Source organism: Hemicordylus capensis, chromosome 10, assembly GCF_027244095.1.
Source record: "Hemicordylus capensis ecotype Gifberg chromosome 10, rHemCap1.1.pri, whole genome shotgun sequence".
Taxonomy (NCBI): Eukaryota; Metazoa; Chordata; class Lepidosauria; order Squamata; family Cordylidae; genus Hemicordylus; species Hemicordylus capensis.
Genome location: NC_069666.1, coordinates 16,512,489 through 16,536,700, shown reverse-complemented (window position 1 = coordinate 16,536,700; position 24,212 = coordinate 16,512,489). Strand labels below are relative to the sequence as shown.

At 48.4% G+C, this 24,212-nt stretch overlaps 2 protein-coding genes and 1 non-coding gene across 9 annotated transcripts in view; all 3 read right to left on the bottom strand.

Moving 5' to 3' along the window:
• The window catches only part of PARP6 (poly(ADP-ribose) polymerase family member 6), a 64,412-nt gene extending 63,704 nt beyond the window's left edge, over positions 1-708 (bottom strand). For 2 of the 5 annotated variants that reach the window (XM_053272881.1, XM_053272884.1), the window contains exon 1: positions 318-701. The gene's annotated coding sequence lies outside the window, so the exon portion shown is untranslated. Of the gene's footprint in view, positions 1-317 lie in introns of all 5 variants that reach the window. The other 3 variants (XR_008311502.1, XM_053272883.1, XM_053272882.1) reach the window with 3 other exon arrangements.
• A 4,334-nt stretch (positions 709-5,042) lies between these two features.
• On the bottom strand, positions 5,043-21,721 carry SHF (Src homology 2 domain containing F). Of its 3 annotated transcripts, none has more exons than XM_053273120.1 (7): positions 21,588-21,721; positions 14,735-14,864; positions 11,383-11,607; positions 10,357-10,563; positions 8,874-9,006; positions 7,169-7,288; positions 5,043-6,896 (listed from the first exon to the last, which is right to left on the bottom strand). In XM_053273120.1, exons 1-7 carry the CDS (start codon positions 21,594-21,596, stop codon positions 6,689-6,691), a joined length of 1,032 nt encoding a protein of 343 aa, XP_053129095.1. In that variant the 5' UTR covers positions 21,597-21,721; the 3' UTR covers positions 5,043-6,688. The 3 variants fall into 3 exon arrangements, with proteins under 3 accessions (XP_053129095.1, XP_053129096.1, XP_053129094.1); XM_053273121.1 differs by lacking the exon at positions 21,588-21,721 and adding an exon at positions 17,858-17,906; XM_053273119.1 differs by lacking the exon at positions 21,588-21,721 and adding an exon at positions 17,189-17,783.
• TRNAH-GUG (transfer RNA histidin (anticodon GUG)) lies at positions 21,457-21,528 on the bottom strand. The gene has a single exon. It is a non-coding gene; the product is annotated as a tRNA-His (tRNA).
• Positions 21,722-24,212: the final 2,491 nt, after the last annotated feature.

Sequence of the window (24,212 nt, the reverse complement as noted above, 5' to 3'; positions counted from 1 at the left end):
GCTCACGATTGTCTACACACTGACTGTCAGTGGCTTCTCCAGGCAGGAGTCTTTCCCAGCCCTGCCAAGAACTGAACCTGGGACCTTCAGCAAGCTAAGCAGACGCTCTGCCACTGACCTATGACCCAAAGGATGGGGCCGTTACAAAGCAGGACATTCGCCCCAATGCACACTGCTTATGCACAGCAAGGAACCTTTGGAAGATGACCAAAAGAGGCATCAAAGGGGCCCCTCTTTCTCTCCTCCCGCCTTTGCAAGCATCAGCATCCGCACAGCAAAACAAACAGGCACATCCACACGCTGGGTCTCCTACTCACACATGACAGTTGCCTCCGCCGCTGCTGAAGGCCCGGGAAGGGGGGTGCGCTCAAGGGGCCGGCGATGCGACGCTGCCAGAGCCGTGAGCCCTGCACACGAATCGGAGCGGTCTCCACTGCTCAAAGGGCCAGAGAAAAAGAGCACCCAGCCGCTTGACTGGGCGGAAACAAAAAAGGCTCGTCAGCGGGCTGCTCCCGCTGGCTTTGTTGTTCTCCGAAAGGAGCACCGCGGCCCAGATGGCTTCGCCCATGCTCAGTACAGCTCCGGGCTGGAGTCACATGGTGCTGTGCTGCTCGGCAAACAGGTTCGGCCGAAGGCTGCCGGGGAAGAGGCAGCCATGCGCAAGGATGCAGGCACACGCAGCACCGGGAAAGCGGCCCCTCCGCCGGGGAGAAAGCGCAGCCCTTTGGCCACTCGCACTGTGGGTCTCTGGCTCTTGGCGCAGACTTAAGCCTCCGCCAAGGGGGAGAGAAAAGGCCTCGCTGCCTTGCATATGGCTTTGTTTACAGGTGCGCCGCTTTGAAGCAGGCCACTGTCTCGCTTTGCGGCCTTCTCCAATCTGTTTGCACAGCGTGCGTTCTGCAGCGGTGTGAAAGGCCGGGCAGGCACACAGCCCTGGCTGCGGAAGGCAGAATTCTGGGGGTGTCAACCTTCATAGGAACATAGGAAACTGCCATATACTGAGTCAGACCATTGGTCTATCTAGCTCAGTATTGTCTTCACAGACTGGCAGTGGCTTCTCCAAGGTTGCAGGCAGGAATCTCTCTCAGCCCTATCTTGGAGATGCTGCCAGGGAGGGAACTTGAAAACCTTCTGCTCCTCCCAGAGCGGCTTCATCCCTTGAGGGGAATATCTTGCAGTGCTCACACTTCTAGTCTCCCATTCATATGCAACCAGGGCAGACCCTGCTTAGCTATGGGGACAAGTCATGCTTGCTACCACAAGACCAGCTCTCCTCTCTTCATTTTGTAAAGGCTATTCCCTTCCTTCCATTGGTATGCTGCCTCTTTGTCTAAGGAGCCCAGAGTGGGGCACATGGTTACGTTTATCCCCACAACTACCCTGTGAGGTAGGTTAAGCTGAGAGAGAGAAGAGAATGGCTCAGAGTCACTCAGTGAGTTCCATGGCTAAATGAGGATTTGAACTCGGGTCTCCCCAGTCCTAGTCCAACTCTCTAACCACCACGACACCACGCTGGTAGTGAAGATGCACTGGGAAGTGTGAGGGTAACATCTGAGGAAATCTCCAGTGTCAACCAGACCAGGGATTCTCAATTGGGCCCCCTGATGTTATTGGACTTCCACTCCCATAATCCTGGCCTTGGGCTGGGGATTATGGGAGTTGAAGTCCAGTAACATCGGGGGACCCAATGTTGAGAATCCCTGATCCAGACAATCATCTAGAGTGGGGATGAGTAGGGTTTCCAGTGATCAGGGACAAGCAGAGAGGCTTCAGCACCTGACTAGGTGGCTAGCTCCCTATCCCTTCCAAGGAATAGCAGAAACATAGGAAGCTGCCATATACTGAGTCAGACCATTAGTCCATCTAGCTCAGTATTGTCTACACCAGGGGTTCTCAACGTTGGGTCTTCAGATGTTATTGGACTTCAACTCCCATAATCCCCTGCCCCAGTGGCCTTTGGATGGGAATTATGGGAGTTGAAGTCCATTCACATCTGGGGACCCAACGTTGAGAATCCCTAGTCTACACAGTCTAGCAGCAATTTCTCCAAGGTTGCAGGCAGGAGTCTCTCTCGGCCCTGTCTTGGAGATGCCCTAACCTTCTGCATGCAAGTGTGTGGATGCTCTTCCCAGAGCAGCCCCATCCCATGAGGGGAATATCTTACAGTGCTCACATGTAGTCTCCCATTCAAATGTAAACCAGGACAGATCCTGCTTAGCAAGGGGACAATTCATGCTCACTATCACAAGACCAGCTCTCCCTGTAACAAAATGGACCCCATTGCAAACTCCCCCCACCCATGGTTTTCTCTGGTAGAATACAGGAGGGGTTTACCATTGCTGCCTCCCGCACAGTAGGAGATTATGCCTTTCAGCATCTTTCTATATCGCTGCTGCCTGATATAGGTGTTTCCCATAGTCTGGAAACATACCAGTGGGGATTCGAACTGACAACCTGTGGCTTGATAGTCAGGTCATTTCCCCGCTGCACCATTAAGTGGTGCAGATTAACCCTCGATTCCAATGTTTGTGTGATCCAGGCCCATACCTTACTTAATAAGGCTAGGGGGAGAGAGCACGCATCTGTGCTTCCAGACACTCTGCCAATCCACCATGTGAGTCACTGAGAAACCTCCCTACCCCTTTGTCATCAGACACATTGACAGCCTTCCAAACTCTTTCCGCCTTTCTGCAGCCCCCACATACCAGCGGGCAGGCTGTTGAATCGTGACAGGTCCTGGCGGGCTTCCCGTTTGCCTGGAAAGAAGGAAGGAAAGGGGGAGGGTGTCCCTGGGAGTCGCCTTCTGGAGCAAGCACACCCCCCAGTGCTCCTACAGCACCAGGAAGCATCTTGAGCATTTGGGTAGCTCTTGCCCTTCCCACAACCACAAGGGGGTGGGCTGGGGTGAAGGCACGCACCCACCTGCCCTCCCCCAGATGACCATCTGCCCATCGGGGCTCCACGGTCCATGTGCCCACACAAGCATTAGGGTGGTGAGCCCAACAGTGATTGGGAGGGGCGAACGAAATCTGGGCCAGGAGACTGTGGCGATTGGGGTTAACCCATTCCTTGAGTTACTTGTATTCCAGTCCTTGGTTAATCCATTCCTTGATCCAGGCCAGCTTTTGAATGAGCCTTGAGTTACTTGATTTCCAGTCCTGGAACAGAGGCGGGGCTAACAAACAGCCAGCAGCGAGAGCACTGAAAAGAGGTGGGGCTAACAGTCAGAACAAGAGGTGGGGCTAACAGACAGACAGCAGCAAGAGCACTGAAAAGAGGTGGGGCTAACAGTCAGGACAAGAGGCGGGGCTAACAGACAGACAGCAGCAAGAGCACTGAAAAGAGGCGGGGCTAACAGACAGCCAGCAGCAAGAGCACTGAAAAGAGGTGGGGCTAACAGTCAGGACAAGAGGCGGGGCTAACAGACAGACAGCAGCAAGAACACTGAAAAGAGGTGGGGCTAACAGTCAGGACAAGAGGCGGGGCTAACAGACAGCCAGCAGCAAGAGCACTGAAAAGCAGCCTCCACTTGCCTCTCTGTACATAATTTCTATTTCATTAAAACTGTTCATATTCCTGATTCCACTCCACTGCCTTGTCCTTGCATAGCCCAATTCTTCCCTCTGGATTCTACACAGACACTCCACAGTGCAATGCACAAGTGGCGTGGTGCCCTGGGGAAGCTCCACACTGCCTGGCTGCTCCTCCCCCCTGGCTCTCGGCCTCTCTGACCACCCAGGAGCCACGCTGGAAGCCGTGGCAGCACACATGACCAATGGGGGTAGTAGAAAGGGGTGAATTCTCCTACCTCACTTTTAACCTGGGTAACCAATCTGGGCTACCCAGGGATGCCGCTTCTGGCTCGGGAGAGCTCCCGCTGCTGCAGATGACCAGAGCTAGCTGGGTAGAAGAGGCTTAACCCAGGAGGTAGCTCCGTTCATGAGAACAGCCTTATATCTACACCTGTGTTCAGATGTCTGTACACGTGCACATGTTCTTCTGTCAATGAACATACCTGTGTCCATTTTAAAAGTGAACCTGGGTACAGGCCCCCTGAGATATATGTGGGCCGTCCACATTCTCACGATGAGGACAATCACAGGTGAAGAGTGACACACTCAGCATGAAAGAGTGACACATGCTCAGCAAGCCCCAGCTGCTCTTGTGGAGTGTGTCATGAGAAACTGGCACGTCCGCACTATCCCGGTTAAATTGCTGCCATTAACCAGAATTTAACTGATAGATAAGCTTAACTGCAACAATTTAACCACGATAACCCAGAAATTTGGGGGGTCTCATGACATGCTCCATGGTAGCACATGAGGCTCACTGTTTGTGACCTGTCTGTCCAGTGTTTATCTCTGCACCACCACTACCCCCAATGAAAAAAAGTCTTTCTACACCCCTAGGAGAGCCCCCTAATGGTGGCAGGAGATGACTTGACAAGCAAGCCAGAGGTTGCCGGTTCAAATCCTCGCCGGTATCTACAGCGATATAGCAATTTGGAGAGGAGAGCTGGTCTGGTGGTAGCAAGCATGACTTGTCCCCATAGCTAAGCAGGGTCTGCCCTGGTTGCATATGAATGGGAGACTTGATGTGTGAGCACTGCAAGACATTCCCCTCAGGGGATGAAGCCGCTCTGGGAAGAGCAGAAGGTTCCAAGTTCCCTCCCTGGCAGCATCTCCAAGATAGGGCTGGGAGAGATTCCTGCCTGCAACCTTGGAGAAGCCACTGCCAGTCTGTGAAGACAATACTGAGCTAGATGGACCTATGGTCTGACTCAGTATATGGCAGTTTCCTATGTTACTATGAAGGTGCTGAAGGGCATAATCTCATATTGCACAGGAGACGGCAATGATAAACCCCTCCTGTATTCTACGAAAGACAACCACAGGTCTCTGTGGGCGCCAGGAGTCCATGCCAATTCGACTGCACATTTTACCTTTACACCCCTAGGTGTGGGGGTTGGAGAGGAAAGCCATAGGCAAGCATAAATCTCAGACCCAAGTTTATTGACAAAAATGAAGAAAAATAGCAAGGTATTCCACAGAATCTTTTTTTATTTCATTCAAAGAAGCCAGGGAGAAAGACCACCTGACCAATATCAAATGAGGAGTTAACAATGCATCCAGGGTAAATTCATAATAGGGATACCAACACATGCAAACACTCCATCTCTCTTACAATTGTTCTTTCCCTAAATCCTCATCTTAATGGTCTCGATTCGTCATATCACTGCCTGGGAGATGCTGATGGGATCCTCCATGAGCCACTCTGAAGCTCCCATTTCTGCTTCCCACTTCACCAGCGAGATAAAGAGCGAATACCCAGCTGCCAGGCTGGCTGCTACAAACTGGACTCAGGTCTCTTCGGTCCTTGAATTGGGAAAACTGCCCCGATTCAATGCATGCAATCGAGTCATAAGAGATATCACAACCAGCTTCATCCCCTCCATTAAAGAAGGAGGAGATGTTGTGCAGCAGTCTATCCATCTGTGTTAAGTCCAGGGTGACATCAGCCGGGATGAAAAGTCCTGTGGGAAGTTTGTCTACTGACAGAAGACATCTCTCTTGGTCAAATATAAAGTTGCCGCAAATGGAGGTCAAGCTAGGAAGTGATGAGAAAACTGTAGAGCTATGTATAGTTGGATGAGGGAACAATGTCCAAGTGAAGTTGTGAAATCAACAGCAAGCTGAGAGTTGGTTCACACATGCGCATTCCCTCGCTTGACCTCTCGTCCCTTGATGACACAAAGTCACATTTTGCAACTGTCTCCATTGAAAACGAGTGGGTTTGGCTTGATGTCAAAGGATATGAGAGTTCGGCTTTTGATGCTTCATTCACACATGCTGCAGTCAACATACAATATATATGCGCATGTGTGAACTGGCCTGGAATGAGCACCTGCTGGATACGACTGAAGATATGGAATCGCACTAGTGCAAGGGACTGGACTCCACAGTCCACAAGGTGGATCCTGTAATTCCAGGCCCTCCAATCTGAGAACTGATCTGTTTCTATTTTGCGGGGATTTGCTATGATTATATCACAGGGTTAAGGCACCCCAAACAGATGTCCTGGGATCCAACATGCAAAGTACAGTTGCTTCTGGAAAAAATACAGAGCAGACGACAGAAGGCCGCTAGTTTCGTGCTCTTGGCAGTGGCATAGCCAGCAGAACAGCAGCCTGTATTCCGCCCCACTGGTGGCCCCGCGGTCTATGACATCATGCACAGTGGGCGTGGCCCAATCACCGGAAGGTCCGCCCCAGCCCTCTGGTGGCATTTCCAATTTACCAATTTTAATTTATGTCCCTTTCTCTCCCTTGTTGGAGGGGGGGAATAAACTCAGCCAAATGAGCTCTGAAGAAGGTGCGTGGGTTCACCGAGCTTGGGCCACGCCCCTTTGCGCGTGACATCACACGCAAGGAGGGCTCCGGCGGCCCTTTTCATTGGCGGCCCGAGTTCTTTGAACCCTTCCACTCAACAGTGACTCTGCCCTTTAGTCCTGGCCACTGCTCTGCTTGAGCTGCCGAAATTAATCGCTAGGCTTGCTGTGTTTTGAGCCCTTCCTCTCCTGGTCGTTGCACACACCTGCAGTACAGAGACGCCAAAACATCCGATTCTTGCCTGCCGTTCAACTGCCCTTCTCAGTCTGCCCCTGTCCTTTCGGAGTCCTCCTCTAGAGGTCACTGTTCTGCTGCAAGGCAGCTGGTGGGTTGCGTGGTGACTGGGTAGAGCAAGGACATATGCTCCGCCCCTTTGATGGGCAATTTGTGGCTGGCGTAGTGGTGGATGATCTCGGGGACGTTGTCAAATGGTGGGCTGTGCTGGCCCAGGACAAACTTCTTGTCGTCGGTCGGCAAGAGCTTCATGTGGAGGAAGCCTTGACTGCTCCTAGGGGAAGAGAAAGGAGGATGGTGGTCAGCATGCTCCGTGTTCTTCCTCTGTTCTCCCCAAGTACAGAATCTCTCCTGCAAGAGATTCCCTGGGCCTGTCACTTCTCTCTCAGCCTAACCTACCTCACAGGGTTGTTGTGAGGAGAAACATAACCATGTACTCTGGGCTCCTTGCAGGAAGAGCGGGATATACATGTAGTAATAAATAAATAAATAACCACCAGATTGCCCGCTGCAGGCATGAAGAATCCTCCATGCTGAAGCACTCACTTGAGGGAGAGGGAGAAGGCGTCTTGACTGCTCTCACTGTTCCGCACCAGGTAACTGGCTTCTCTGCAAAGGCGCAGCAACCCCTCAGCATCCACCCGGCTCAAGGTCCCATGATACCACCTGTGGAAGGAGAAGGGCACAAGGAGTTACTTCAGGAACCATTGTCTAGAGACATGGATAGCCATCTAATACATTGGAAGCTGCCATATACTGAGTCAGACCACTGGTCCATCTAGCTCAGAACTGTCTACACAGACTGGCAGTGGCTTCTCCAAGGCTTCAGGCAGGAATCTCTCTCAGCCCTATATTGGAGATGCTGCCAGGGAGGGAACTTGGAACCTAGATGCTCTTCCCAGAGCGGCTCCATCCCCTGAAGGAAAGATCTTACAGTGCTCACACATCAAGTCTCCCATTCATATGCAACCAGAGTGGACCCTGCTTAGCTATGGGGACAAGTCATGCTTGCTACCACAAGACCAGCTTGTGACTGGCTTAAAGTAAGACAGTATTAATGAGACCCCCCACACACACACACACGCACACCAGTGTTCCCTCTAAGGCGTGCACATGTATGCGCGCTCACACAGTTTTTGATGTCTGCTCAGTTACTTTTAGATCCCGCTCAGATGGAATCAGGAAGGGCCCACTCTGAATGTATGTCCGCACACACTGCCTTGATACTGCCAACCAGAACTAAACTCATTCCGCACACAGATGAAAAAAAATTAGAAAATACTGCCCCACCCCACGCCTTACACTGATAGATCCTGCCGCCCTCTGTCAGAGATTCTTAATCTGGGGGTCCACGGAAAATCTTTGCTGCCCTGAATTTAGTTTGTTTCCAGGTGAGGCAGAATAAAGTTCCTGAAAATAAGGATCCTGAGTACTTCTTTTATTTCTCTCATTTTTAGGGGAGCCTATGAGCCACCTAATGGCTCAGTGGGAAAATGGCTTGACTACCAAGTCAGAGGTTGCCAGTTCGAATCCCCGCTGGTAGGTTTCCCAGACTATGGGAAACACCAATATCAGGCAGCAGCGAGATAGGAAAATGCTGAAAGGCATCATCTCTTACTGCGTGGGAGGAGGCAATGGTAAACCACTCCTGTATTCTACCAAAGAAAACAAAAGGGCTCTGTAGTTGCCAGTAGTCGACACCGACTTGAAGGCATACTTTACTTTACCTTATGACTATATATAAAGAGAGTGAAGGGACCACTGGTAATACTTGAGGATCTGGTGAGGAGGGGTCATAGATGTAAAAAAAGTTAGAACACCCTATTCTACACCCTATGGCAGGGCTGAGCAAACTTGGTCTTCCAGCTGTTGTTGAACTACAACTCCCATCATCCCCAGGCACAATTTACAAGCCAACATAAAGTGGGAGGGAAATCCTCACAGCTGGGAATTGGAGAGCATCATTGCAGAAGAAGAGTGTTATACTCATTGCTGACGCCTCTGTGGGGAGTAGCAGTGGAGTCTGTGGGAAGGGGAGGAGAATCGGGTCTGCTTGATCAAGGTCTGGGTTCTGGAAGCGCCTGGATAACACACGTCACTTTTCTCATTCACTGTTTACATCATCTAAGGGAACACAACTTTGACCTGACTTGGATTTTGGAACTACACAAATGTTCTTTTAGAACAGCTCTTTCTGTGTCTGGTTGCACATTTTTGCAACCTCCCGGTGCCCACCTCCCAGGCTACTCACGCCTGGCTCTCCAGCGGCAAACTGGGATTGACGCGTTCACCGAAAGCTAATCCAGACTCCATGCTCAGCCAGCACGCACTCCTTCTCCTCTTCGCCAGGCAAGATGGCAGCTGGTTTTTCACTGCTCCCTTGCCTTGGGATTAAACAACAACATCAAAAACAGCTGTCAAGTAAGGGCAAGTGAGAGTGGGCTCTGCCAGGCAAGTGATGTCTAGTGATGGCATGGTAAGTGATGGTGGGCACCGATCTCCGGAATTCATGTGCTTTCCAAGACAGAATACAATTGTTAATTGTTCGTAAACCATACAGGACTATCGGATGGGGCAGGATAGAAGTGTAATGAATTGAATTGGATTGGGGAAGAAATACAAGGAATTTAAGTGGCGCAGCAGGGAAATGACTTGACTAGCAAGCCAGAGGTTGCCGGTTCGAATCCCCGCTGGTATGTTCCCCAGACTATGGGAAACACCTATATTGTAGCAGCAGCGATACAGGAAGATGCTGAAAGGCATCATCTCATACTGCGCAGGAGGAGGCAATGGTAAGCCCCTCCTGTATTCTACCCAAGAAAACCACAGGTCTCTGTGGGTGCCAGGAGTCGAAATCAACTTGATGGCACACACTTTACCTTTACTAGACCCTAAAGTACAATAGGAAGAAGAGAGGGTCAAGCAGGCCCATGGTCTGTCTGTACACTGGAAGAAAGAGGATGCTGAACTAGATAGACTTTGGTCTGATGCAGCAGATTTTCATGTTCTGACTCCCCCCCATGGTGGGAAACTGGGTAGATTGAGCACGGGTTAGGGTTAACAGCACCTTCACCTCCATCCCATTTCTCCACTCAGCCTGAAGCTACCTGGGGCTGTTTTAGATTTATTTATTTTTAAAAGAAAAGTTATGGGAAACAATCATGGGATTGCACATAACATGTAAACAAGATCCGTCCACATGTTCCGGTTATGCTGTACAACTACAAGAACTGGAAGCTTGGCTTTTAAACATAAAATTAAGCCAGAGGTCCTCAGGATTTTGTGTTTTCCCTCCCATCCGTAGCACAGTTGACTCAATGCAGTTCCCTAGAACCTCTGGCTAGATCACAGGAACACAGGAAGCTGCCATATACTGAGTCAGACCATTGGTCTACCTAGCTCAGTATTGCCTTCACAGACTGGCAGCGGCTTCTCCAAGGTTGCAGGCAGGAATCACTCTCAGCCCTGTCTTGGAGAAGCCAGGGAGGGAACTTGGAACCTAGATGCTCTTCCCAGAATGGCTCCATCCCGAGGGGAATATCTTACAGTTCTCACAGTTCTAATCTCCCATTCATATGCAACCAGGGCAGACCCTGCTTAGCTAAGGGGACAAGTCATGCTTGCTACCACAAGACCAGTTCTTCCTCTCATTGAGATGATCTCACTGAGATGATCTCAATGGCTGTAACATCCATACTCCCCCTCCAAAGTTTGTACACTTTGGGGATACCTACCACTGACATCCAAAGGATCGGACAGAGTTGTGGAATCTGGCAGGCTGGTACTGATGTTCCGAAGGGTTGGTGGGGTGTCTACAGACAGGTATCTGGCACTGATGCTCTGGAGGGAGAAAGGTTCCTCAGCCTCCAGGTGGTTAGCAATGCTATCAAGCTGTCCAACAGGCGGTGGCCAGGGTAACTCCTTGATCCCTTCAATCTCAACTGGATAAATTATCAGAACAGAAAAGAGAAAACTGGTCAGCAACTATCTAAATTCCTGTTTGGCTGAGGCCACACTTGGAGCACGGAATGATGACCTCCTTCTCTGGGCAGTTCTGAGAAATGAAGGGTGTTATACACAGGTAGTGTTTATATATAGCTGAGAAAACTGGGGAGATTTAATAGGAGAAGCCTATAGGTTAGGTTGTTTTGAAGGCAGAGAGAAGAGATAAGTAGGACACTATGATAGCCTGTATGCTTTGATAGTGGAGTGTTTCTCAGCTCTATCTTGAAGCTGCCAGGAAAGGAACTTAGGAAGCTGCCATATACTGAGTCAGACCATTGGTTCATCTAGCTCAGTATTGTCTTCACAGACTGGCAGCGGCTTCTCCAAGGCTGCAGGCAGGAATCTCTCTCAGCCCTATCTTGGAGATGTTGCAAGGGAGGGAACTTGGAACCTTCTGCTCTTCCCAAAATGGCTCCATCCCCAGAGGGGAATATCTTACATTGCTCACACTTCTAGTCTCCCTTTCATGTGCAACCAGGGTGGACCCTGTTTAGCTAAGGGGACAAGTCATGCTTGCTACCACAAGACCAGCTCTCGGTACTGTATGCTTTGGTAGTTTGTTGGTTCAATAAAAAAATCTTGTCCTATAAAAAAAAAACTCTTGTTCTATCTTAGAGAAGCTGCCAGGGAGGGAACTTGGAACCTTCCGCTCTTCCTAGAACGGCTCCATCCCCTGAGGGGAATATTTGCCCCAGCCTCATCCTCACCTCCCACGCCCCACCAAACATGCGCCGAAGCCTCCCTTTGCTGCTTACCTGCAAAGACCCTGGAGATCCGCTCCTTCTTCCACTCCCAAGGCTGGTCATATTCTTCCGGTGGCCGCTCATCATCTTCAGGAAGCCACGAGTAGCGGCACCGGATGCCCGGCAGGTGCTGGAAGTCTGAATCTCCGCCATTCTCCGGTGCCTCATAGGGAATGTCGTACAAGTGCAGTGGCTTCTGAACAGCTAGCGCCTCCCTGGAGCCCTTCCTCTGAATCTCTGGAAGCAAAGAAGGAAAGCACCCACATCATATTCCCTCCCTGGACTTCAGTATTGCATTTCTGGAATTTCACCTGGACAATCAGATGCACTTTCCAGATTAAATGTCTTGCGGGACATTTGAGTAACACCCTGCTGTTGTTCACTGGAGAGGCACAGAGGCAGTGGGGGCTATTATTTGATGTTTGTACTGGAGAGACTATTTGGCAGGTACAACAGGAGATGGAGACAGAAAAGCTAAGGTGTTGTGCAGGAATGCCTCCTCCCCTAAGGAGTTGTGCAGGAATGCCTCCTCCCCAAGATGTTGCGCAGGAAGAAGAATTCCTGCATGTCCAACCCACATACTTAGCTCTTCAGTGGAGGCCCTGTTTTGTGTTCCCAGCCAATGTCATCTCAGTGATGACGTCTGGCCTATGGAACTCCTTGCCCCAAGAGACCTATAGGTTGGTTGTGGACCGTCATAAATTTGATCTGATTTGATTTGCCCCAAAAGACCTGAGCAAATGTCCTCTCCTTCTACCTTGTGGTCAGCATGCCGCTCCACTTATGGTAACAAAAGCCTGCCCTTGCAAAGATAGGGTGTGCATCACTACCATCATCTGAGACAGGGCTTGGCAAATCTGCCAGTCTGTGCAGACAATACTGAGCTAGATGGACCAATGGTCTGACTTGGTGTATGGCAGCTTCCTATGTCCCAGAGAAGGCCCGGTCCCGAGTTGCCACCAAACAAGCCAGTTGCAACTGTAACCGGACCTGTCCAGATGATCTTAATAGGTGACAGGGTTCATGACAAAGGCGGCACTCTCTTAAATACCCTAGACCCAAGCCGTTCAGGGTTTTATAGGTAATAACCAGCACTTTGTATTTTGCTCGGAAATGTATCGGCAGCCAATGCAATTCTTTAAAAATTGGTGTTATTTGGTCCCTTTGGTTTGTCCCAGAGACCAGTTCGCAGATATAGGGAGAGATCATCAGGGGGTTTGGGCTGAAGTGTCATCAGTACGCAGATGACACTCAGCTCTACCTTTCCCTGACATCAGATCCGAGGGAAGCAGTGGATGTCCTAAATCGAGGGCTGGAGGCGGTGATGGGCTGGATGTGGGCTAGCAAACTGAGGTTGAATCCAGACAAGATGATGATGATGACGATAATGATGATGATGATGATTTCTTGTTTACACAGCCAGACAGGTGTTATTGACTGGTTTGTTTCATCTAGACATGGAGTCCTCCTCAAGGACCCGGGATGGCTGAATTTTATTACCAATATTGTTGTTGTTATTATTATAGATATTGTCGTAACATATAGGCTGTTCCCAGTAAAGTTGCTATTTATTTTATTATTATTATTATTATTATTATTATTATTATTATTATTATTATTATTTTGATTTCTATACCACCCTTCCAAAAATGACTCAGGGTGGTTTACACAGAGAAATAATAAATTAATCAGGTGGAGGTGCTGTTGGTCAGTAGGAAAGCCAATTGGGATAGGGTGATTCAACCAGCTCTGGATGGGGTTGCACTCCCCTTGGAAGAGCAAGTGTACAGCTTGGGGGTGTTGCTGGACCCAGCTCTGCTTTTGGATGCTGCGGTGGCCAGGGGTGCCTTTGAACAGCTTCGGCTAGTGTGCCCGCTGCGGCCCTTTCTTGAGAAGGCAGATCTGGCCACAGTTACCCATGCCTTAGTCACATCATGGCTGGATAACTGCAATGCGCTCTACATGGGGCTGCCCTCGAAAAATATTTGGAAACTTCAGCTGGTGCAGAATGCCAGGGTTCTCTCCAGAACTTCTCGCTCAGAGCATATTACACCTATTCTGAAAGAGTTGCACTGGTTGCCAATTTATTTCTGGATCCAATTCAAGGTGCTGGTTATTACCTTTAAAGCCCTTGATGGCTTCGGCCCTGGATACCTGAAGGACCACCTGCTTCCAAGGGTTTCTGCCTGCCCAACGAGATCGTCAGGAGGGCCTTTGCTCCATGCGCAGACGTTGAGAGAAGCTAGATTGCCATGCAGACGGGACAGGGCCTTCTCTGTTGTTGCCCCCAGACTCTGGAATGCTCTCCCAGTAAACATTCGCTCTGTGACAACCGTGGCTGCTTTTAAAAAACAACTAAAGACTTTTTTATTTACTCAGGCTTTTACTTCCTAGAGGCTCCAGTTTTCTCAGCTTTCTTGCATGTGTTTCTTTTTGTTTCTTGCCGTTTTATGGTTTTAATGTTTGATTGATTTTAAGGTTTTAAATGTAACTTTTATGGAATTTTATTGTATTTTAACTTTTGTAAACTACCTTGAGAGGCATTATGAAATGTGGTATAAAAATTGAACAATAAATAAAAAGAGATCAGCTGTCTTTTTGCCACCCGCGGATACGCAAAACCGCGAACAGCAGTTCCACGTATTACGAGGTTTCCCTGTACTCAGCAGTTGAATGCAGTATGAGCCCTCTTACCCAGTGGGTTCCCTTGCAGATGATCAAAAATGAAGAAACTAGGTAGGACTCTTTCCATAGCCAGTGAATGCTCATGTGAACAAACCTAATGTCTGAAAAGGGCTTCTATCTATACCAGGCATTTGTGGGGCCTTAGACTAGAACCTTAAATGGCACAGCAAGGAACTGCTTGACTAACAAGCAGAAGGTTGCCAGTTCAAATCCCTGCTGGTATGTTTCCTATAGTCTGTGTTTCCCATAGTCCGGGAAACACCTATATCGGGCAGCAGCAATATAGGAAGATGCTGAAAGGCATCATCTCATACTGTGCAGGAGGAGGCAATGGTAAACCCCTCCTGTATTCTACCGAAAAGGCAACCAGAAGGCTCTGTGGGCACCAAGAGTTGAAATCGACTTGATGGCACACTTTACCTTTACCCAGGTTCACTTTTAAAATGAACGCAGGTACAGGCATTCACACAGCAACATATGTACATGTCTAAAGACCCCTGCACACATGTACAGCATCATGTCTGAACAGAGCTAGGTTGCACATGCTTTGAACATAACTTGTGAATAGGGCTACTGTGTTTTCAAAGTCTGGTTCCATGTTGGGGAGAGGACACATTCCAGAAACCTGAACCACGGAGTTCAGCAAGAGAGAGGGCTTGACATAAAACGGGTACCTTACCAGCCAACAATTTCTGTGCTTCATATGGCTCCATGTAGCCTCCACTTTTCACCCTTTCCTGCTCTCCTGTTTGACTATTGACTTCTTGCCGGGTATCAAATGGATCGGCGTAGTCCTCCAGGATCATCATCTGGCCATGGAAAGAAGAGCCAGAGAGTTACTTCAGGATGGAGAGCAAAGCAAACACCTGTCGCTGTTGCCAGGGAACACAGCAAGGTGATGTATCAACTGTGCTGAAGCCAAGCAGATCAGCGTCTGTATGGGAGTCTGACCGAGAAACCCTACGGATGCTACCTTGAGGTCAGTCAAGGAAGGAAAGTTGGTTGGCCCAAGTTGGGGGAGAAGGTAGGTTGTTGTTTGGGGCCAGGACATCCCACAGTGTGGTCAGACTAGAAGTGTGTGTGTGTGTGTGTGTGTGTGTGTGTGTGTACACACGCACACACTTTTCAACAAATACTTTTCAGCTTTCAAAGCAGTTTACAGAGCAAAAGGAATGACAATATACTTCCCAGTTCCCACAGGGCTCACAATCAATACATCAAAAAAAGATACACAGGAAACAGCAGCAGCAGCCACTGGAGGTTTTTCACACCCAGCTTTTGGTTCGCATCTCCTCTGGAATGGAGAGTGTGACGTGTGACGCTTTCACATATTGACCAAATGTACCCCAAAGTTCCACAAACTATCAGGGAGCACTTCACACAATTAAATTCACACTCCACACAATTACATTCAATTACAATTCAGGGTTGTAATTGTGCGTTAAGTGTGTAGCCAGATTTATATCTGGGGTTTTTTTAAAAATCCGATTTTTGTGCCAGGTTTTGGGGGCAAGTCTGAACTCACAGCAAAACTCCTGAAGGGATACTGTGTTGGGCTGATGGGGGGCTGTCGCTCTCCCCCCGCAAGATATAAGAGAGCCTCCACTTTAAAAGCTGCCTCACTGCACAGTTATAAGGTATAATAATCATGGTGGCAGGAGTGCACAATGGCTAGAGCCCAGTTCAGCAGCATCTGTGGGTGAAGACTTCATGATGATGTGGGGGGATCTTAATGCATATAAAGGTTCTGCCACAATTAGGCTGCAACTGTACTATGCATATGTCACTGGAGCAAACCCCACTGAGCAAAGTGGGAGCTACTTCTTCTGAGTAAGCATGCATAGGATTGCACTCCGGGCTGGGCATCTACCCATCTTTAAAGTGCAACAAGGTTTGTTTCGGCTTTTGCTGTTGACAGACTATCCCGGGGTATTGGGCCAATAAAGGACAGCATAATGTACAGCCACTTGCTCTGCTAGGAACTATTAATTATTATTATTATTAATTCAATTTCTATACCACCCTTCCAAAAATGGCTCAGGGCAGTTTACACAGAGAAATAATAGAGAAATAATAAATAAATGAGATTTAAGATATACTAAAGATATAGCATTACAATATGTATCAAACACGCACATAAATCGGACAATTTTTACAAAGAACTTGAAAACCCACCTCTTCACCCAGGCTTTTTCAGTTTTTAAAATTTTTAAGTTTTGATCTGTTTCGACTTTTAGATTGTCCAAATTGTTCTAAGATTTTTGTGTATGTTTTAACTTGTTTTATGTTGTTGTTAACCGCCCAGAGACGAGAGTTTGGGGCGGTGTACAAATCTGACAAATAAATAAATAAATAAAATGTGCATGATGTACATATCTATGGTGCACATATGGGTATTCTAGATCTTTGTGTGTGCGTATAGGGGTGTGCGTGTGTTATATATGTGCTTATAGGAGCCTGGATGTAGATATAGGTAGATAGAGCATTACATATGTCTCAAAAATCCAAGTATATGTGCATGTATGTCACTGTGACATCCAGTGACTGTTGCTGGTGTCTATCTTTCATTTCTTTTTAGATTGTGAGCCCTTTGGGGACAGGGATCCATCTTATGTATATATCATTTATCTGTGTAAACCGCCCTGAACCATTTTTGGAAGGGTGGTATAGAAATCGAATTAATTAATTTATTATTATTATTATTATTATTATTATTATTATTATTATTATTAATATATGGTACACACATATGGGTATGGGGTGTGTGTGTGTGTGTGTGTGTGTGTGTGTGTGTAATTGTATGTGTGTATTTATGACTACACAAGCAGATGTGTATGTACTGTATGTATTTATAGACGGAGAGGGGGGGTGTATGCATTTATATAATAAAAACTAGTGTGTGTGTGGGTGTGTGTGCAATAAAACAGACTGTATATCCGAGCCCGGAAAACAATGGACAATACTTCGCAGGCGACGCGCAAGGAAAGCGTTGCCTTCAGTGCTCAGTATCTCCCCAAAGAAAACCAGGGTCCCTCGCGGAGAGGGAAGGGGAAGCACCGCGCGCCGGCAGCACCCGCGCGCCCCACCCGATGGCCCACCCAGCGAGGGGGGCAACGACACGCGCCGCTCAGACCTTCTCTGGCAGGCCGGTGGGGTCCCCGGGCCGGGTCGCCGCGGCGGGTGCCATCTCCGCCGCCGCCGCCGCCTCCACCCTGATGAGGAGGCGCCTGGGCGATCGGCAGCGGCGGCCGTCAGTGCTGGAGGACGCGGCGGCGGCGGCGCTGCCGGTGTAGGGGTCTTCGAAGTCCCGCTCCCTCTGCAGCCGGTAGGCGGCCAGCAGGTCGGGCTGCTCCTCCGGGCTCGGCGCGTAATCGGGCTGCGGCGGCGCCGGCTTGGCGCTGCGGAAGAGGAGGCGATCGCGGAGCCAGTGCGCCATGGTGCGCCCTCGCCGGCGGGCGTCTGGCTGAGGAGCCCCAGCGCCGGCAACAAGCGGGAGGCCGCAGCTGGAGCCGAGGAGCGCCTGCCGGGCTGGCCGGCCGGCGCTGCTGACTCCCTGCGCCCGCCCATCGTCTCCCCCTCCTTTCCCTTCTTCTCGCTGCGCCCGCGTAGGCTCCTTGGCTCGCCTCCCCGCGGCGGCCCTCATTGCGCCCTGCGCGCCGCCGTGGCCTTCTCCACGACCCCGCCGCCCGACGGCCCCGCGCCCTCAGGGCACCCACCCCCTCTGAATCCATATGTGCCAAGACCCCTTCCTGTTTGCCAGGCACTCGTTTCTGGTAGCCGAGCCTGGTAACACACTACTAGCCTTCGTTTATTTGCCTGGTCCCGAGCTGAGCACAGAACGCAAATGCCTTGGTCTCGCCTTCCTCCACAAAAGAAATCAAATGAGTGACTCCTCGGGCTTTCCCTCTCTGTCTGCACCTGTGTACACACATCTTGACTTTAGCTCACATTCTTAATAACAACAAGTAACAATAAAATCCAGCCATCCCAGGTCCTTGGGAAGGACTCGATGTCTGGATAAAACAAACCAGTCAATAACACCTGTCTGACTGTGTAAACAAGAAATAATATTATTACAAACAGACAAACCGATTACAAACAAACATCTGCCACACAATACACCAGATATAACTGTAGTCGAGAAGAAAGAAAAACAAGTCAAAATAATCGGCATAGCAATACCAGGGGATAGCAGAATAGAAGACAAAGAAATAGGAAAAAATCAACAAATACAAAGATCTACAAATTGAAATTGAAAGGCTGTGGCAGAAGAAGACCCAAATAATCCCAGTGGTAATTGGCGCCCTGGGTGCAATCCCAAAAGACCTTGAAGAGCACCTCAACACCATAGGGGTCACAGAAATCACCATCAGCCAATTACAAAAAGCAACTTCACTGGGAACAGCCTATATTCTGCGACGATATCTATAACAGCAACAACATTGACAATAAAATTCTGGCATCCCAGGTCCCTGGGAAGGACTCGATGTCTGGATAAAACAAACCAGTCAATAACACCTGTCTGACTGTGTAAATAAATAAATAATAGTAGTACTTTTCAACACAAAGTTCACAAAGCAGTTTATATAGCAAAAGGGATGAGCGAAGAAAAGAATGACAAATGGTTCCCTGTCCCAAACGGGCCCACAATTTAGAAAGAAATACAATGCAGACACCAGCAACAGCCACTAGAGAGACACTAATGACTGGGGACAGTAGCGAGAAGGGCAGGGACTTCTCCACAGTGGCCCCCATTCCCTGCCACCTAAAGTCCAGCTGGCTCCCCCTCTGTTTGAATTCTAAGGCCGGCTGAAGAGATTATTTTTTCAGCTTTTAATGAGCTTTTTTCCTGGCATTTTAGATCTCTTTTTCTGTATGCATATTAATTTAAAATGGCCCTGGCTGTTTATATTGTTGTTGTTGTATTATTATTATTAAAATTATTTATATACTACTTTTCAGGGGGGGGGAGTTCCCAGATGACTTTACATAGCAAAGGGAATAAGAAAATTGTTCCCTGTCCCAAAGGGCCTTGCACCCCAAAAAGAAACCCAAGGAACCAATAACAACCACTGGGAAGGTGATGCTATGCTGAATATCTTCCAAAAATCTTAGGCCTCATGGGAAAAATCTTCATGGGAAAATCCTCATGGGAAAATGCAGAAATGGGAAATCCTCCAGAAAATTCTCCATGCGGAAAGAGAAAATCCTCATGGGAAAATCCTCATGGAGAAATTCGGAAATGGAAAATCCTCATGGGAAAATCCTCATGGAGAAATTCAGAAATGGAAAATCCTCACGGGGAAAATCTTCCAAAATCTTAGGCCTTTTTTCTTTCTTGGAGCGTATCACCATCATCATTAAGGAAATACATAGACCACATTCAACAACAACACAGGTCCTCAAAGTGGTTTACACAGCAAAAGTAAGGAGAAGATGGTTCCCCATCCCCAAAGGGGCTATCCCTCTAAAAAGTAACACAAGAGAGAGACACCAGCAACAGCCATGGGAGGGATGCTAGAATGCAAGGGTTCCCAAAAGGGGGTACCTGAAGGAGGGACTCAAAGCCCTCTTAACTCCTCAGGCTGCAGCCATGCTATCTGTTTCCTGAGGGCTGCTGGCTTGATGCCAACATGTCTTCAGCAGCGTGTCTTCTAAACGTCTTTTAAAGACGTTTAAAGAATTGTCACAACAATTTCTTGAAACATTAGCCCTGTTCAGACATTACGTTGTACAAATGGACAGATGTCTGTGTCCACATGCATGTGCGTGTGTGAATCACTGTACCTGCATTCATGTTAAAAGTGAAAATGGGTACAGACCTTGCTTGTACCCATCTGTATCTGTGTGCACCCATCCTACAAGTTTTGCAGATAACATGTGAATAGGGCTATTGTATTGGCTGGTCCTCTGACACATTTGTCAAGGTGATCTAAACAGGGGAGCAGGGGAGAAATTACAGGGCAGGCCCAGCAGGTAGGAGCAAGACATACTTAACCCTTTCCATGCCTGTCAACTCTCCCCTAGAAGATTAGAAGTCTCTCCTCCTCTACTCAGTTATCAGTCCAGTTTTGGAGCCCGAGTCGGGGGAGTCAGCTTAAAACAATCTTGAAGGGACATTTCCAAAAGAAAATCAGTAGGTGGGGAAACAATAAGCCTCTGCCTTCCCCTGCAAAGTCCTGTCCCCAGATTAGCATTAGGAAAGAAACACAAGATTTTGAAGCCCACATTTCTGCTTTAATATCTAGTGCCTTCTCTCAAGTATTTATTTATTTATTTATTTATATCTGATTTCTATACCGCCCTCCCAAAAATGGCTCAGGGTGGTTGACACAGAGAAATAACAAACAAATAAGATGGACCCCTGTCCCCAAAGGGTTCACAATCTAAAAGGAAACATCAGACAGACACCAGCAACAGTCACTGGAGGGACTGTGCTGGGGGTGGATAGGGCCAGTGACCCTCCCCCTGCTAAATAAAAGAGAATCACTACATTAAAAGGTGCCTCTTTGCCAAGTTAGCAGGGGTTGTACCCCAAGATCCATGGTAGGCACCCTCTTAATTATACAACTGAAGCATCAGATCTCATTCTCCTGATTGCCCCCCCCCCTCTTTTGCAACACCCTTCGCTGGAGATTCACCAAAAGCTTGGGCAGATTTTGGAAGTTTAAGAAATCTCCCTGTCCAGGCTGGCTTTGAAGCACTCAGAGTTCCCTTGAAAAAAAACCCCTGAAAAATTCAAGTGAATATGATCCAGTTGTATTCTGTCCTGGTTGGGAGCTGCCCCCAATATCTGGGTGGTGTGTGAGGATGAAACAATTATCTTAAAAGTCCACAAGTGTACACCCAACCTTCAGATAAACGGTACACAGTGATAAAAGCATCACTGCCCTTGCACTTCTGTTTCCCCACGCCCCCTCCCCAATGAAAGCTATGGAGAGGGGCCCAATCCAGATGACTTGTTTGGGGGTGTAGCATTTGAATTACAGGGAGGCAGAGAGGTCCAAAGCACCCTTAGTATTTGGGATGGCCCCTTTTGCTGCTGTTAGTAAGCCATTGCAGGAGGCTCAGTTCCATTAAGTTGCCCCCATAATTCAAGCCCTGGGGGGGAGGGGTCGCTGACAAAAATGTCCCCCCACAAACATCTACACATTCATCCAGACACTATAAAGAGCTGGAGAGTAAAGAAACCTCAGCTGTTCCAGGAACGGCCAAGCCATTAGGTTCTGTGCTTTGAATCACATCAGTACAAAATAGACGTATTTTTCTGCTTTGCCTAATCTTGCTGCATTTCTCATCAAAATATTTGCTCCATCCTGGAACAATAATTAGGAAAGCACCAAGCTGCCGAGAACACTTTCCTAGATCGAGTTTTTTAAAAAGCTATACTGAGCTCCATTGTGCCGTGACTCGGATTCGAACCGAGGTTGCTGCGGCCACAACGCAGAGTACTAACCACTATACGATCACGGCGCGCCACCTGAGCTCTGCGATCAAGTTTTGCCAACCGCCTTCTTCATTATTATACTCACTGACGTCATCACAGCGTGTCTCGCAATTGGTTGGTTTCTGTTCGCCCCTTCCTTAGAAGCATAGCCTCTTGCGTACGTGTACTTTGTTAATTCCCCAAGTGCGCCTGCGCTCTAGTTGCGATATCCCATCGTCGTCTACGGGGCGGGCTTCAGTCGTGTGACTGGGGCGCCGAGAAAGTAAAGCGCATGCGCAGAGACAACTGTCGGTCCTCTCCCTTCGCTTCCCTAGTGCTTACGTCTTAGGCAAGCGAATTTTCTCCTGCACGATTTCTCTCCTAGATTGGGCAGATTTATTTCCTTATCCACGATTGTCTTCCCCGCAAAGAAGATATTCCTGTGTAACTGAGCAAGGAGCCCTTTTTGTTGAAGCTTATGTCTCCTCCCCTTTCTTTAGATTGTGAGTTCCTTGGGGCAGGGAACTACCCACCCACCGCAAAATTCTCAGCAGCTTTATAGCCGCGTTGAGAACTTTTGTTGTGGAAAGGGGTTATGTAAATTAAAAGACATGAACAGTACAGTTTGCATAAGGTTATTGGCTGAACGGGTATAACATTTCAGTCTTTACAGCCCAGCACAGATTCTCTCTTGGAGCTATTGGTGGTGTGTCTCTTGTGTTGGTGTGGAGGAGAAAACGTGGATATGGCCACTCTCAAGTATCCCCAACAAACAGCATGCTCTGGTCTGCCTACAATGACATATTGGACAGCAGCAAGACATCTTTCTAGGTTCCATCCCTACTCCCTCCAGTTCAGGAAGCAGAAGCTTCCGTGAGTCCAGCCATCAGATTAATAAATGAAGTATTACCTTTGCTTGGCATATATAATACATACATACGTGAACAATGGAGTCAAACGAGCATAAAATGCAATTATATGCAAAATTCATATAAGAATCAGCAGAGTGACCCTTTGCAAGAAGAGAAATAAGACCTCCTCCCCGCCTTTTGTTGTTGCTGCAACGAGCTACCATTCTGAAGGGATAACAATAACAAAATAAATGTGTAATACTGAAATAGTGTGTGACTTCCATGGAGTGGGAGAAGAGAGAGGAAGGGAGGTGTACCGTTAGGTGCTTCACCTCAGGCAGCAAAATGTTGTGGGCCAACACTGGAAATAAACACCGAACTGCACGGCTTAGTGTGAACACGGAAGTTGCTACCAGCAGTTTATCAGTGCCTTCCAAGGTTGGTGAAGTGATTGATGCCCCCTGCATTGAAGGAAAACCAACCCTGAGGGGACTTTAGCACATTGCTTTTTTCCCCATGTGAATGTTGCAAGTATTAAAGGCCATCATCATGTATTGCCTCTGATGGTAAGTGTAGGTCATCATTATATCGGATGCTTTTTGGACCGGATTGGTCTCTGGGTTGACTCTGGGCACCTGTTGTTCCTTTTGCTTGGCATCACTGGTATTTGAGTGTGATGCAAGTGGCTGGTCCTCAATGAGGTTTGGTGGGTCTGAGAGCAGGGCTTCTGTCCCTAGGTGCCATCTCATTGGAGCTTGCTTGGGCCTGGTTGCCTGTAACCATATTGACACAGGCATGTCGGGCAATGTGGTTGCTCAGATCATTCCCAATCAAGACAAGGGGTTTGTAAATCCTTGTGCACAGTAACTGTCCCCCCACCCCCGCTACCACCCGCGTCCTCAGACTGCTCGCCTCCTCTCTGCCTCCTCCTTCCCTTTCTACCATTGGATTTTTAAAATAAAAGAAAATTATCCTTGCTTGTCTTGGCTAGTCTGCATTGACAAAAGGCATTTTTAAAAAAAGGTGTTTACCCCTCCTGGCAGATCTGCGCAAGTGCACCAAGAGATTGTTAAACAAACAAAGAAAAGTTGAGTCGGGAAAACCGCTGCCATAATCAGACAGATTACTGCCTAAGAATCACTATGCTCCCGGGACACCAACTCGACAGCACAACTTTTCCAACCCTTCCTATTGTCTCCTTGCATTTCAGGAAAGCTGCAGTTCCTGGAATACTACTTTCTGTATCCATCTTGACCCATTCTGTATCCAAATTTCATGTGGTGCTCTAATTAAGGGGGTAGCGGCAGGGGGGCCTTTAATTGTTGGGTTTTTTAAAAAAAACAACAACATTTATATCCTGCTCTTCCTCCAAGGAGCCCAGAGCGGTGTACTACATGCTTGAGTTTCTCTTTCACAACAACCCTGTGAAGTAGGTTAGGCTGAGAGAGAAGTGACTGGCCCAGAGTCACCCAGCTAGTTTCATGGCTGAATGGGGATTTGAACTCGGGTCTCCCCGGTCCTACTCCAGCACTCTAACCACTCCACCACACTGCCTCTGCGGTAATGGCCAATAGTTTGGATGGCTTTAAAAAGAGCTTAGTCAAATTCATGGAGGACAGCTTTTTCAATGATTATAGCCTGGTGGCTATAGGCCACCTTCAGCCTCAGAAGCAATATGCCTCTAAGGACCAGTTGCAGGGGAGCAACAGCAGTAGGGAGGGCATATCCTCACCTCTTGCCTGTGGGCTTCTCGGAGGCATCTAGTGGGCCACTGTGAGAAGCAGGATGCTGGACTAGATGGGCTTCCTTGGGCCTCATCCAGCTGGGTTGTTCTTATGTTCCGGTTTAGGAAGATTCATATTTCAAAGGTAGCTCGTTGT

Coding starts and splice junctions, on each gene's coding strand:
- SHF (XM_053273119.1), bottom strand. CDS start 17,698: ATGAGGGCCGCCGCGGGGAGGCGAGCCAAGGAGCCTACGCGGGCGCAG. Junction 11,608..14,734: donor AGCACAGAAATTGTTGGCTG/GTAAGGTACCCG, acceptor CTTTGCTTCCAG/AGATTCAGAGGAAGGGCTCC. Junction 7,289..8,873: donor TTGCCGCTGGAGAGCCAGGC/GTGAGTAGCCTG, acceptor CTCCTTCCACAG/GTGGTATCATGGGACCTTGA.